This window comes from Erigeron canadensis, chromosome 4, assembly GCF_010389155.1.
Source record: "Erigeron canadensis isolate Cc75 chromosome 4, C_canadensis_v1, whole genome shotgun sequence".
Lineage (NCBI taxonomy): Eukaryota > Viridiplantae > Streptophyta > Magnoliopsida > Asterales > Asteraceae > Erigeron > Erigeron canadensis.
Window position 1 is genome coordinate 4,191,513 of NC_057764.1, and position 15,587 is coordinate 4,207,099.

The 15,587-nt window shown below is 31.9% G+C and overlaps 2 protein-coding genes across 2 annotated transcripts; both read left to right on the forward strand.

Moving 5' to 3' along the window:
* Positions 1 to 6,023: 6,023 nt before the first annotated feature.
* LOC122596849 (TMV resistance protein N-like) lies at positions 6,024 to 7,366 on the forward strand. The gene is made up of 2 exons (XM_043769498.1): positions 6,024 to 6,096; positions 6,220 to 7,366. The coding sequence occupies exon 2, from the start codon at positions 6,326 to 6,328 to the stop codon at positions 7,364 to 7,366; it is 1,041 nt and encodes a 346-aa protein (XP_043625433.1). The 5' UTR covers positions 6,024 to 6,096; positions 6,220 to 6,325.
* A 1,335-nt stretch (positions 7,367 to 8,701) lies between these two features.
* On the forward strand, positions 8,702 to 10,411 carry LOC122596850 (disease resistance protein RPV1-like). The gene has a single exon (XM_043769499.1). It carries the CDS (start codon positions 8,702 to 8,704, stop codon positions 10,409 to 10,411), a length of 1,710 nt encoding a protein of 569 aa, XP_043625434.1.
* Positions 10,412 to 15,587: the final 5,176 nt, after the last annotated feature.

Genomic DNA, 15,587 nt, shown 5'->3' on the forward strand with positions numbered 1-15,587 from the left:
ATTTTATATTTTCACTTATAACCTTCAAGTTTTTTAAACACTTTAATATAACCCTTTCTTCTTTAACTTTTCTAAATGTTGGATATAAGTATCAATAACTAAATTATATTAGTGTAGTACGAGTAAGTTGTAATTGAATTAGTTTTACGCCTTAAAAATGTCACTAAGATATCTTCTATCACTTGGCCCCCGTTAATCCGAAATCCTGGCTCCGCTCCTGTCTATCGATCTAACTAAAAGAAGATGATCTTATTTTTAGTTGACAACTTTGTTTAAGTAACGAATAAAACTTTGGCTTATTTGTTAGATTTGAGCAATATTATCTTCCATTTAATATTTCATGGGTAATGACATTTCATCTTTTAAACTTAGTTCATATCTTTTCTAAATATATTAATAGTTAACAATTTATTTACATAATTTTTCTATATAACTAAGAAAAGATATGTTTATTCTTATGTGACAACCTTATTTACATGACAATTATGATTTTTGCTTATGTGTCAATTTTCTAAAATATAATCATTTATCTTTTTTTTTTTGAAAGGTGTATTTTGACTCAAACGTGGTTGGAGGCAATTTTAACCAACAATCGTTGGACCTCACGAGATGCTGAGCATACGCTGCAGTCTCTCAACCGCCCCCCTCCTTGTGGAAAATTCTTAGATGGGAAACCCAAGGATTGTGTCAGCCGAGGCACGAACCCACAACATTGGGAGCAAACCCACCGGGGCCCCACATAGTGGGAAGAGTAAATACCCAACCTTATTTACATGAAATCTTATTTCTTTAAGCTTCGTTGGCATACAAAATTTTCAACAATGAGTTATATTTACTATAATTATAATTATATTCATCTTCATCTTTATTTCGGTTTATCTATTTTCATATTTTTAATAGTTTTTTTTATTTTTATTTTAAATGTACAACAGTATTCAAATTTTCTATCCTAAATATTATTATATTTACATAACATCTTATTACCATAGCTTAAGTTACTATTTAGTATATATATTTTATTGTTTAAAGTTTATAAGATAATCATTTTTTATAATCATATTGATCTTTTTCACCTATTATTATTATTATTATTATTATTATTATTATTATTATTATTATTATTATTATTATTATTATTATTATTATTATTATTAAGCGAGGATAAGATAGGATTAATGTAGGTTAAGTCTTTGGATGTCAACTAAGTTTGTTTATTTCTGATACTATTTAAGAGAAATACTTAGTAAAAGTCCATTATTTAAGGATTATATTGTGAATAAAAGCTTTCAGGATTTTAAACTTTGTCACGAACCTAAATCTAGAGTAAGAATTACATAACGATTGTATCGAATAATTTTAGTATTAAATAAAAACAATATAGTGATTTTTTGTTTTCTTTTCATCCTTCAAATTTTAGAAGATCTTATTTTACATTTTATTTAACTCTTATTCAATCAATTGTTAATTTTTTAAAATCAATTCTTTGCACTTGTGCCTTATGCATTTAAATTTAATTTATTCCATTTATTATTACATAGTTGCATGATTTAGGAATTATGACCTGGAAACGTAACTAACTATGCCAAAATATCTATGTTATGTAACTAACTACAAAAACGTTTATGCAATGTAACAAACTAACCATTTGCGTCTATAGTGTGTAAAGGTTTACCGGTGTAACACTTAGCCGGTCACCCACGTGCTTAATCCTTAAAAAGGTTGTACAACTGGCATTTTGACTCCGATATTCGTTTGACTTAACTGACGTGTATATATCCCTAATTATAAATTATAAATTACTTATACAAAAATAAAAAAAGTTTTGGGATCCATAAATATCTTCTCAAAACCTACCCACCGTTTTCTCCACCTCAAAATCAACCAAAAATCCATCGTAAATTCACTTTTTTTAGGGTTTCTTCATCATCCACACTTTATGAAGGTATGTTATGTTTTTTTCTTTTTGATTCGTGTATTTTTAGTGTTTCTCTTTTTTTTAGGGTTTTCCTTTTTTTAGGGTTTTCTTTTTTTTTTTGATTCGTAACGCCTGTTTAATTTATTTTGTAGAAATGAATCAACCTAAAGAATTCGACGTTTATTATAATGGGATGTTCATGTTCCATCCTTTTAACTACTTTGGCTACCAATTAAGGACTTTGTGGGCCCCAAAAATAGGTAGGGATGTGCATGGTCCGGTTTGGACGGTTTTAGCCTAAAATCTCAACCAAACCAATACATACGGTTTAATGATTTTTCAACCAATCCGTCCAAATTGTTATGTTAAACCAAACCAACCAAAACAAGTAAATCGGTTTGGTTTGGACGTTAAACAGTTTTTTATCTTAAAAAAAAAATACAACATATAAGAGTATATATAAATAGCATATATAAATATATTGAAGATTCGATATCATAAAATAACATAATATTCATATGTCTTAATAAACATAAGAAACATAATAATCACAAATGTTTGCACTCATAAATGATGATGATGGGAAGAATAGAAGTGCAGACCAATCATATATATATACTGGAAAAGGGATACATTAAATTAGGAAATAATTTTGTGATTCCTAACAATTAGCTTGTGATTGATTTTCTACAATAATAGGTTACGAAGTTAAACCACATCCATAGTATATCATTCAAAATTTGAAAATAAGAATTCAAAAATTTTCAACTCTGTTACTTGACAGTTGTCGACAACTTTAATAAATAACAATTAACAAATATATAATTCACAATCACAATATTAATTTATTAACTATTAATATAGATAATTAATATAAACTTACCATTAACATAACTAAATGGTCCAGTTTGGTTTAACCAGATTGTGTAATGTCTAAAATCAAAACCAAACCGTACAAATGGTTTATGAAAAAAACAAACCGACAATTCGAAATTTAGTTTATAACCCGACCAATCCGTCCAATTACCTTGGTTTAAATGGTTTAGCCGGTTTCCACCAAACCTTGCACATCCCTAAAAATAGGGTATGAAGTGTTTGCTCACTATATACAGAATGAAACGGTTTGTCAAGAACTGGTCTTTAATTTGCTTTTCATGGTTGTGGAGTGGAGAATATGATGAAGATACGGTGTGATAAGGATTGTCGAGAATATGATGAAGATACGGTTGTGGAGTGGAGAATATGATGAAGATACGGTGTGGATGATGATGAAGATACAATGCCAAGGTAGGGTTTGGGAAGATAATGAACTGGCTAGCAAGTGGTCTTGGCTCATCTGGGATGCTGATAAGAGATCAACCAAGAATGACACAAGTGGATGAGACCATTTCAATGTGTGCACCAAGGCCTTCACAACCTGTGGTTGGCACACAACAATCTGTCAATGAAGCACCAAAAAAGAAGAAAGTGACCATATACAAAAACATGAAGAAAAGGGTTTCCAGTGAGACAAAGGTTTTGAGACATAGCAGATTTTGGGTTGAGTGAAACTGTTTTATGATCTATATACAAAAATCTTTTGATGAAAATTAAAATGGGTTTCCACTAGCTAAATATGTGCAGATTATGGTCTTTTGGGTGCACATTGTATGTGCTGTGACACTAACTAGTTAATTATGTATGTGCATTGACACCAGTCTTTTGTCAAAAACTTGTATCTTTTGGTATGCATTGCAATGAAATATCGTATGCAGTTTGTGATTGTTAATATATGTAGTATTTTTCCCAGTTGTTTTGTAATCTCATGGATAAGCTTGGTAATATCATGCAATTAGAAATACTTGGTAATATCATTCCATTAGACAAAATATTACAAATCAAAAAAAGAAAGACATAGCAGTGAACTCATTCTTCACTTGCAATCAACAGTTTCACAAGCAGGAATATTACTACACATAGCAATGCGACAACTCCAATCAACAAATAAAAGACTTTATCAAAGACATTCAATTTTGACTTCAAACCAGACAACTCATTCTTCACTTGAAACATTTCATTGCTTGAATCACATTCTTCAAAACCCAACCGATTTCCTTGTGAGTGAGATTAAACAACAAAACCTTATAGTATACATTTGTTATCTCTTCATCAATAAAGAAAAAACTTGTACAAGACGCACTTTTCACCTGAATCGGTTAGTAATACTAAAACCAGTTAATGTTTTCAATTATGATTACAAAAACATAATATTAAAGGAAAATACTTACTTTAGGGCATTTTACAAATCTCCTACCAGGATTTTTCCTAGTCCAAGATGTGAGGATGGGCATCTTCTCACCACATTTACAATACATATACGAAACAGCCTTGTTAATGGAAGAAGAAGATGAAGATGAAGATGAAGCAGCCATTGAAGGAGGGAGAAAGAAGAAAATGGAGGGAAGGGAGAGGAAAGGGGGCGGGCAAAGAGAGAGAAACATGCGGAAGAATAATTGTGTGAAAAAGGAGGGAAATACTGATTTTATTAGCAATATTATGTATTACATGGCAGCTGAGATGGATAATATTAGGGACAACCGGTTACTTTTCAATTGTAACCGGTAACTTACACACTATAGACGCAAATGGTTAGTTTGTTACATTACATAAACGTTTTTTTGGTTAGTTACAAAACATAGACATTTTGACATTGTTAAGTACATTCTCAGGTCATAATCCCCATGATTTAAAAATTGTTAATTAGAGAGGATTAAAATATATTTATTCCTATAATAAATAAGTTTACATTAAAATACATGATTATAATATTGTATTTTTATACTTCAAATTGTATGATGTACTATTTATTTTTAACCGAAATTTTATGACAACAATTATTTATTGCATGTGTTTAATATAGTAACTAATTATAAATTTTGTTTATATTTTTCGTATGCGTTACTATCATGTTCCGTTGTATTTGTTTTGTTAATAGAAAAAAGAAAAATTACTTTTAAAGAAAAGGAAAAAAAAAAAAAATTAAAACTCTGCCTCTTGCCATTCAAAACGAAAAAGGTTAAAAAAAATAAAAATATATCGCTAGAAAGAATTCATTTCCGTGAAAGCTTCAAACTGACACTGACACTCATCTTCCTCCGGCGGTTCCAAGAATACAACCAAAAAACCATCCATCTTCCTCCACCCAAATCATCCTCGCCGTCATCCTTCTCTAAACATCCTCACAGCCGATAGTCCCTGCAAGTCAACACGTCAAAAAAAAGTTTACAAAATATGAAAAGTCAACACTTTAAAAGAAAGTAGCCGGCCGGGTGAAGTTTGCTTACCAGAATAAAATTTTGAGTTGTTGAGACCCACGAAAAAAGGTTCCAGTAGTTTCCAGGTAAGATTATCCTTAAATATATATATATATATATATATATATATCTTTAATTTTTACATGTTCAAAACAGTACTCAGTAAATTATTACAGGCTCAAAAAAGCCATTCTAAATGTGTATATATACCGTAAGTCCGTAACAAACAATTATTTGGTGACTTTTGCCCCTCAAGTAATTACTTTGTAAAGCACTAACTTTCTGAGTATGCAATGATAATGAAATTTAGCGGTACATATCAAAGTAAACATATAGGTTGATTTTATCTAACTTGTACAATCATACCCTGCTATTCTCAAGGATTTGATTGGATTAGTGAAGCATTACCTTGAAATCCTGAATGGCGTCTGTCGGCAAGGAGGACTATATATATGATGTATTTATAAGCTTCTGTGGTGAAGACACACGTAGGACTTTTGTTGATCATCTTTATGTCGCTCTTGACCGACAAGGCATCCGTACTTTTAAGGATGACCAGAGAGTCGAGAAAGGAAAAAGGATCAATGACGAACTCTTACAATCCATTCAAGACTCAAGATTGTACCTCATAGTTTTTTCTAACAACTATGCATCTTCTTCATGGTGCTTAAATGAGCTTTTGAAGATAATGGAGTGTCAGAAGACAAAAGACCATACTGCATACCCTGTTTTCTATGATGTCGAACCAACTGAAGTCCGCAGACAAAGTGGGTCAGTTGGAGAAGCACTTTGCATACATGAAAATGAAACAAAGGTTGGAGTATGGAGACAGGCTCTAAAAGAGACAGCCAATCTGTCTGGTTGGGATTTGAGAAATATTGCTGATGGGTAATCCTTCATTCGTTATTTTTAATATTTTTTTCCATTTGGTGCATGTTGTGTGTGGGAGGAAATATATGTTTGTTCATGTCCGTTCTTCCACATGCTAATTGGATCTTTTGTGATATACAGACATGAAGGTCAAGTGATTAAATTGATTGTTGAAGAGGTTTCGCGTGAGTTATGTTCATTTAATTCGAACATCATTGATGAAAAGTTAGTAGGCATAGAACAGAGGATGCAGGATCTCGAGCTGTTGTTAAAAATTGGTTTGGATGATGTTCGCATGATAGGGATCAAGGGGATGGGAGGTGCTGGTAAGACAACTTTGGCCAGGGCCATTTTTGATAAAATATCCACTCAGTTTGAAGCTAGAAGCTTTGTTGAGAACGTCTCAAAAGCCTCCTTGTCAGGCTTGAACTCGCTGCAAAATCAAGTTCTCGCCGATGTATCAAAAGATCAATGCATAACCGTAAGTAGTGTTCATGATGGGATAAACATGATGAAATTGAGGTTGAGGGGTAAAAGGGTACTTGTTGTTCTAGATGATGTTGATCATATAAGCCATCTTGAGGCATTAGCAGGTGATAATAGTTGGTTTAAACCTGGAAGTAGAATTATAATTACAACAAGAGATGAGCAAGTTTTGTTATCACATCGGGTGAGCTTGATCCACTATATTCATCTGTTATCAGATGAGGAAGCGACACGCCTCTTCAGTAGGTATGCGTTTGGGAAAGATATCCCAGTTAGAGAGTATGAAAAGGAATCTCTCAAAGTTGTACGTTATGCTAATGGTCTTCCATTAACAGTCAAAGTTTTGGGCTCGTTATTGTGTGGTAAAGAGAAGCCTCAATGGATAGATACACTAGCAGGACTCAAAACAATTCCATTGGAGGAAACTGTTAAAAAACTCGAAATAAGCTATGAAAGCTTGGAAGATGAGCACAAGAAAATATTCCTAGATGTTGCATGCTTTCTGAAAAATTGGAAAACAGAGGATGCTATAAGAATGCTTGATGGTTGTGGATTTCAGAGAAAATCTCTTATTACCATTACAGTCGTACATAAAACTGAATTTGATTATGACTTGCCTTATGAAAGTCAGCGTTATGAACAAATATGCATGCATGACCATATAGAAGAAATGGGCAAGAATATTGTACGTCGTTCGCATCCTGATGACCCGTGTCGACATAGCCGATTGTGGGTTCAGGATGAAATCAAACACGTCTTGGCTCGTGACATTGTAAGAATTCATCTTACTTCTAATTCGTGATTAAATGACATATTCTTTAGGGATAAGTGTTTGAAAATGCAACTAAGTATGGTCAAATGTTTATTGTAGGAACCAACTATCAGTTTTGGATATTGTATATAAGTAATTTGGTAAAAGAGTCTAAAACATTAAAAAGTGACTTGTTCCATCATTAGCCGGTAAATACTTAATTGCCTGGAAATGTAACTAAGTATGGTCAAATGTTTATTGTAGGAACCAACTATTAGTTTTGGATATTGTATGGAAGTAACTTGGTATGAGTCTAAAACATTAAAAAGTGACTTGTTCCATCATTAGCCGGTAAATACTTAATTGCCTGGAAATGTAACTAAGTATGGCCAAATATCTATTGTAGGAACCAACTATCAGTTTTGGATATTGTATGAAAGTAACTTGGTAAAAGAGTCTAAAACATTAAATAGTGACTTGTTCCATCATTAGCCGGTAAATACTCTATTTTCTTTTTAATTATTTCCGACGTGGAATATGTGAGCTGGTGGTGACTGAACCTGTAATCCCGTACTCCTGTATCTGATAACTGTCGGGTCTACTTGTTTTCCTTTCCACAACTCAACAATTTTGAATTGCCTTCTATTATGGTCTAGAAGAATACACAAGCAGCAATACAACAATACTTATCCTATCTGTAATATCCCTTTATTCATCTTGCATTACTGTGCAGTGAACCAAGCTATCACATTTTATTAACTGTTAGGACTTAGGAGTATTCAAGAGATGACACTTACTTTTAACAGTCTTCCTAAAGATACTTAGTATTTGTGGTCAAATAACATATGAGGAATTGAATCTTGCATATTCTCACATAGAAAGCAATTGAAATAAAATTAAAAAAAATTGAAAAAAATGAAAAGTTAGGGTTTTTGGTTTTCCCCCTTTCTATATCGGCTACAAAACATGAATTACTTGTAGATAAATGAAGGACATACCTTGATATAGCAGTGGAAGAGTTAAATAGACATCGATCGAAGACGAATTTTGGATTTCGTATGTTGTATGTGTGGATTTGGTTTGGAATTGTCGTGTGTGTAAAAGTGTGTGAAATGAGAAACTGATCCAACGTTTATTTTTATATGTAAGTTTTTGTTGTTAGTTGCCGGCTCACATATTCCACGTCGGAAATAATTAAAAAGAAAATAGAGTATTTAACGGCTAATGATGGAACAAGTCACTTTTTAATGTTTTAGACTCTTTTACAAAGTTACTTCCATACAATATCCATAATTGATAGTTGGTTCCTACAATAGACATTTGACCATACTTAGTTATATTTTGGGGTACTTATCCCTATTCTTTATTAGTTGTGACACAAATTTTATGGTTTTTGTTTTTGAATTTCAGGGTACGGAAGAGACAAGATGTATTCGTATGGAAGTCACACCTGATATTGATTTGACAGGTCTTTTAAACATGAAGAATCTTAGATGCCTCATTGTGAATTATGCTACTGTGGGTAGCAGTTATTCTGACTATGTTAGGGATAATCATAAAGTTTGCAAATACCTCCCGAATGCAATACGGTATCTGTGTTGGAGGCGTTACCCTCATAGGCGTTTACCCAAAATATCTGGTGCAAATAATCTTGTCACACTTGAAATTTCTGATAGCAAAATTGAACAACTTTGGGAAGGGGGAATGGATATGAGAAAACTAAAATACCTTGTATTGCATAATACATATTGTCTGAGGACCTGTGACCTTGGGCTGTTTCCGAATCTTGAGAGCTTATATCTTCTAGGATGTCGGAAGTTGGTGGAACTTCGTGCTCCCACTGGATGTCTAAAACGGCTTGTTTACTTAAGTATATGTCGGTGTAAAAGATTAAGATCTCTTTCATTTATCAAGCATTTAGAGCCACTTCAGTTTCTTAAACTAACTGGACGAAATCATAAGGAGTTCCCAGATATAATTCCGGCGGACTCCAACAGTAGTTTGCGAGGTCTTCATATCTATGGGAGTGAGATAGCTGAACTGCCCTCATCAATTGAAAACCTCTTTAAGCTTGTTTATCTAAATCTGGAACATTGCGGAAATCTCAAGAGTCTTCCAAGAAGCTTTTGTAGCTTACAACGTTTCAAAGTTATTAGGCTTGACTATTGTGACATAGAGGAATTGCCTGGGGACCTTGGCAAGTTGGAACATTTAGAGGAGTTATCTTTAAAACGTTGTACACTTGTTAAACATCTTCCTGATAGCATTTGTAAGTTGAAAAATCTGAAAACTCTCACTCTTCATAGTTCTAACTTTCTTGAGAAGTTACCTGATGATCTTGGCCAGTTAGAATCTTTGGAGGTATTAGATCTTGCGAAATGCCGGGGGTTAAGAGATATTCCGAGGAGCATTTGTATCATGAAACATCTGAAATCTATCATTCTTGAAGGTTGTCAAGCCCTTGAAAAGTTACCCGAGGATGTTGGCCAATTAGAATCTTTGGAGAAATTAGATCTGTCTTATTGCAAGTGTTTGAGAGATCTCCCGAGTAGCATTTGTAAGTTGAAACATCTCACATCTATTATTCTTCAAGGTTGTGTTGGTCTTGAAAAGTTACCCGACGACCTTGGCAAGTTAGAATCTTTGGAAGTATTAAATCTTACAGATTGCAATAAGATAAGAGATATTCCTGGTAGCATTTGTAAGTTGAAGCATCTCAAAACGTTGAACTTACAGTGGTGTGAGAAGATTGACAATCTGCCCGAGGAACTAGGAGATTTAGAATGTTTAAAAGAGTTGAATATTGACTACACAAGCATAAGCCAACTTCCCCGAAACATCTCATTGTTAGGCCATCTTCAACGCAAGCGTGAAAGACTGACTGAAAGCTCTTTCGTGTCGGCGGCTGGCATGAAACCCATTGGAGGTCCAGCGCGAAAGCTCGAAATCAAGGGGTTAGTCATGGCGGGTCAAAATGAAAGGCGATTTATTATAATTATTTTTCTCTCGATGCGCTTCTGCATGATCTTTTTATGTATGTTTATATGTGTACTTATATATGCTTTGATCTACCAATATTCATTATATATCTTTTAATGGACATGTGACATTTTATTTAGCCCTACGTACAGATATATAATATAACTAGATGTCCGGAATAATTGAAACATAAATTAAAAATATAATAACTGATAGTTATATTATTATTCATAATTTATGATAATATAATAGAAACAACAAAATTATTACTTATGAATATATGATATACATCAAAATATGTAAAGCATGACTAATGAAACACAATTATTTATAAATCATAAAAATTTAATGATATATAACTATTAAGTATAATATAATAAATAATTTTCAAAAAACTAACATTATATAACTAACAATCTTATTTGATAAAAAATAATTATCATAGAATTAAATAAAAAACGTAATACAATGTATATAATCTTTGTACTTATATAAAAATTAGAAAATTAAATATTAATGATTAGGATACGATTAATGATTAAGATTAAAATTGATGATTAAGATCTTATATGAGAATATAGATATAACAATTTAAATGGAAAAATAACACCTCATTAAAAATCCAACGTGACAAAAAAACTAAAAATGTCATCTAGAAAAAAACATATTATCTTTTAGGTATATAGAAAGATTAAACCTATATGGAAAACATATCGAATAAAATTGATGTTGTATCTTATATTACAGTCGATGTATGGGAATATTTCTAAAAAATTTTGTTAGTTTAAAATTGAAAATCATGCCGAGAACAAATTGCTAAGATATTAAGAAATGCCCCCTAAATAATTGTCACATAATAATAAATATTATTTTTTTCTAGTTATATGAAGAGAAGGTTATTATTATGGGAAATGATTAATCCTCCTAACTAAATGGCCTAAAGATCCTTCTAACTATTGGATAATGACATGTGGAAACATTAGGGGGCAAGATTATGAAGGAGAATTAGTGGATACCACATGTCAAATTCTTAGAGTGTTAGGAGGATTTTTCAGCTATTTTGTTAGGAGAATTAGTTATTTTCCTATTATTATTATTATTTTAAACAGAATGACTATAACTAATGAATTTTTTAACATAATATGTAATTAATAATTTACGTGTTTAGTATGAATTTTTTTAATATAAAAATTGATCTAAAAAGTAGATTGACTTGTCCAATTTCAATATTTGACAAAACTTTTAAATTTGAGAGGAAGATTTTAACATTGTTAGCTGACATATTAACTTGTTTAGCCGACATATTAACTGTTATTAAGGTTTATTTTTTTAATTTTTTCAAAATTTTTATTATTAATTAACGATGATTAGGATAAAAGATAATTTTTAAAAAAATGCTTAAAATTAAGAAATTAATGTAGGTATGACATATATTAATGTAGGTATGACATATAATGAAAAATCCTACATGACATTTATTCTTAATTGTCAACTAATCAAAAAAATATCCTCTCTTAGTTATATAGAAATTAAAATGTTAACATTAAGAAAACTTACTATAATTACTGTCAACCCCGTAATGAATTTTTTCACCATGAATCCTTTTTTTGATCGTAATCTATATTTTACAATATATTTGTTATTTATAATATAGTGTGTCCATTCTATTCTAGTCTGGTTTAGGAAGTTTTGCTGCTATCATTGAATTTTAAGTCTTGGAAGTAGTGAAGAGGTTGTCCGATTATGGCCAGTGTAGGTGCTTTTGGGTCTATACATATATATACATACGAGCAATAGTACCTGCGCAATGCGGTGGTAAGATGGTGGGGTGATAGGTCATAGGAGGTGATCGATAAATCATAGAGTGTGATAGCCAAATACCTTAGCTGTACAGGCTACATACTCGGATTTAAAAATTCGTCGAAAGTATATCGAATGACATCTCTAATGAAAGAGCATGAAATTTTAAGAACACCAATACAATTTTTATAATTTATCAATATACGGTTTTTGAGATAAAAGATTTTGAATAAATTAGAGGAATAAAATGATTTATGAAGGAGAGAGAAAAAAATGAATGGTTGAGATTTGAAGAGAGAGAAAAAAATTGAGTGGTTGAAATTTAAGGCTATTATAAGTATATTAGGTAGAGATGTTTAAATTAGTGAATAGAGAAAGAGAGTAATTTAGGTAATTAAAATCATCTTGTGAAATTTATAAAAAAATGATAAAATGCTTTATAAGATAGTATAGTATAGATTGATATAGATATACATATAAGTTATAATTTATAAACATTTCTTATTATTTATTTATTTATATATTTTTCCATTAATTTACATAACTAAACATGGTTGAAAATTTTAAACAAATACGAACCATGTATTATGGTGACTTTAGATAAGGTTATATCCTATATAGCACCGAAACGGATACGGAAAAGGGTTACGGGAATGATACGGGGAACGGTAAAACTAAAAAATCCAAGATACGGGTACGGTAATAAAAAAATATACACATATAAATTATATCAATTTTTTCATAAAGAGAGACTTGAGACTTGAGAGATTATGTATAATTATATATGTAGAACTGTATAATACATGTTTGATTAGTGATCACTCATTGAATGTTTAGTGTTTAATAATTGGTTTTAGAATATAAAAATTTTAATGTTGATCAAATTGTATATAATATAGCATATTTGGGTTTGGGGATTAGAAAAAATCTTTTAAAATCTTGATATTAATTAGAAACCGTATATAAACTTCAAAGAAACGTTTCGGTATCTATAGAAAATTCTAAGGAATGTTTCATACGTGTTTCGTACGAGGAAACATTTCCATGAAGTTTCAGAAACAGGTATGGCTACCTATTTGGAGTTTCGGTGGATCATAGGTTATATCATAACCAAAATCAAAACTATTATTAGATCCTGACTGATATTTGTATGACATATCTTGCTATAAATATATATGTGATGATGAGACATGAGCAGCCAACCATAAAAGTGAAACAGTTCATCTTGTTTTAAGTTCTTCTGATTGTTGTTTGCTAATGGGTATCTGCGCGCTGGTTCTTCGAGCTCAGGCTGTTGTCCAGGTAGAGGGAGGTGATTCACTGATATGTTTTCGAATTAAAACTCAAATGGTAGAAAAAGGCTGACATGTTTTCGTTCCAAAATCAGATGTATCGGCGTTTCAAAGATGGATCCTACCCAATCTATGTCAATTAGGTTTGTGAGATATTGGGGTTTGCCATTTGATCTAACATCCAAGTATGTTTTTAATTGTCAATCTATGTTGCATTTTTTATACTTACGTGCTAAAAATAATTTCTGTCGATTCAGGTCAAATTAGTTCCTATTGGTATGGTCAGTAGCGTCAAGACTGCGTTGTATTTTAAGGAATATGACCTCAAAGAATCTGGCATAATTCTTTGAATTTAGAGAGAAAACAAGTACAAAGAACCAATGAAATATGCATGCAAACACCTTTGTAAACATTTAAACCTTGAACCATAACCACTTCAGTTGCGGGCATCAACAGACATGGATTGGTTCTGAAATCTTTGGTGTTGTCTAAATGGTTTGGCCTGGTTACATGATTTTAGTTTCATTCTAAAACCAAATGGTGGTTATCTTGAATGCAACTTATATTGAAGTACGTGTTAAAGGCAGGCTAAATTCACTAGCATCCTTGGCTGGACAATTTGGATGGTCCTTGCATTTTCATGCTCTTAAAACATATTGACAGGTAGATATTCATTTGAAAGCATTAGTTGCCCTGTTGAATCAATATGACCGATCAACAATTGATATATTTATTGGGCTAATTAGTACTTCAACTTGTTACTGAAACCTTTATTGGGGCTCAATAAAAAAAAGTTCTATTCAGATGAAGAAAAACGGCTAAAATCTCTTTAGCGGGATCGCAACCTGTTAAAGCTAACGTGGACTCTAATTAGGCTGTTAAAGATTTTTTTTTTCAACCTGACACCTTGGAGGCCACGTATCCACATATCTTTATTTATTAGACTATCCGCATGAGTACATGATATCCATGTAACAAACATCCTAATCACTGTGTCACGTTAGATTTATCCATCCTTCCCACAAATACCTTTTACCCACAATAATAATATAACCATCCTTCTTACAAACAACCAAATAACTTCCCAACTAATTTTTGCCAAAGCAATTCACCATCCATCCAATTTTTGTCATCTACCTTCATCCTTCACCATCCTTCTCTACAAACACCAAAGGATGGATACCTTCCACCTCATCACTTACAACAATACCCTTCCTACAAACATCCTCCATGTCATCACAAATCACCTATGGATACCCTTGATATGGATGGTCATATACATCATCAATTCATCTACTCAACTTTTCATATCTTCATAAATCGTATTTGATTTTTTACCAAACTCACATAGTCACAAACTCATCTTTTCATTTACACCAAATAAAATTGAACACCCAAATGACCCTTTTATTTCATAATCATATTCCCTACCCTCGATCAAATAATATTTATTACAAACAATAATCATTACTATAGATGAATAAATTAGGGTGAAGACATATATACATATCAAAAGGGAGCATTTGGGTGTCATTTTTTTATGAAAAATTTTGATAATAATGATGGGTTTGAAATATCACCGTCACCGACGCCGGAGAAAGTTGTGGGTTGCCTGATCTATGTTGTCTATCCTTGATCTAACCCAACCCGCTGGAAAATCTATGTCGTTTGCCTCTCCGCCATCACCGTCGTCAAAGATCCGAATTTTTAGATCCACTTTGGTTTAATTCGGTTAAATTCCATATGGATATCTTTCACCTTTGATACTTTATTGATGGTGTGTGTATATATATAACGAGTAGCTTGCAATTTCCGGCGACCCACCGCCCACCACCGCCATTTCTTGATTTTTATTTGGATTTTGTCGAATTGGACTTTATGTGCTCCGGTCATGATAATGGGTCGAGGCAACAAGAATTAAAGGAAAAAAAAGCCACTTGTTAAGCCACCAATGAAACACTAAAGATGTTTCTTAAGTTTTCTTTATTTTCATATAAACAAGATTTTATATGATTTACTCTTATTTTATAATTTTGTGAGAACTCAGAAGCATATATGTTTGTAAATATTCTTTTTGTTTGTAATCGCGAGAAGTTGCATTGATAGGTTAGTTTATGTTTCGAAGGTTTTGTTTTCAATTTTGATGAATTTAATTTCTAATTTTGATTTGGTTGTGGATCAAAATGTTGGTGAACCGGTAG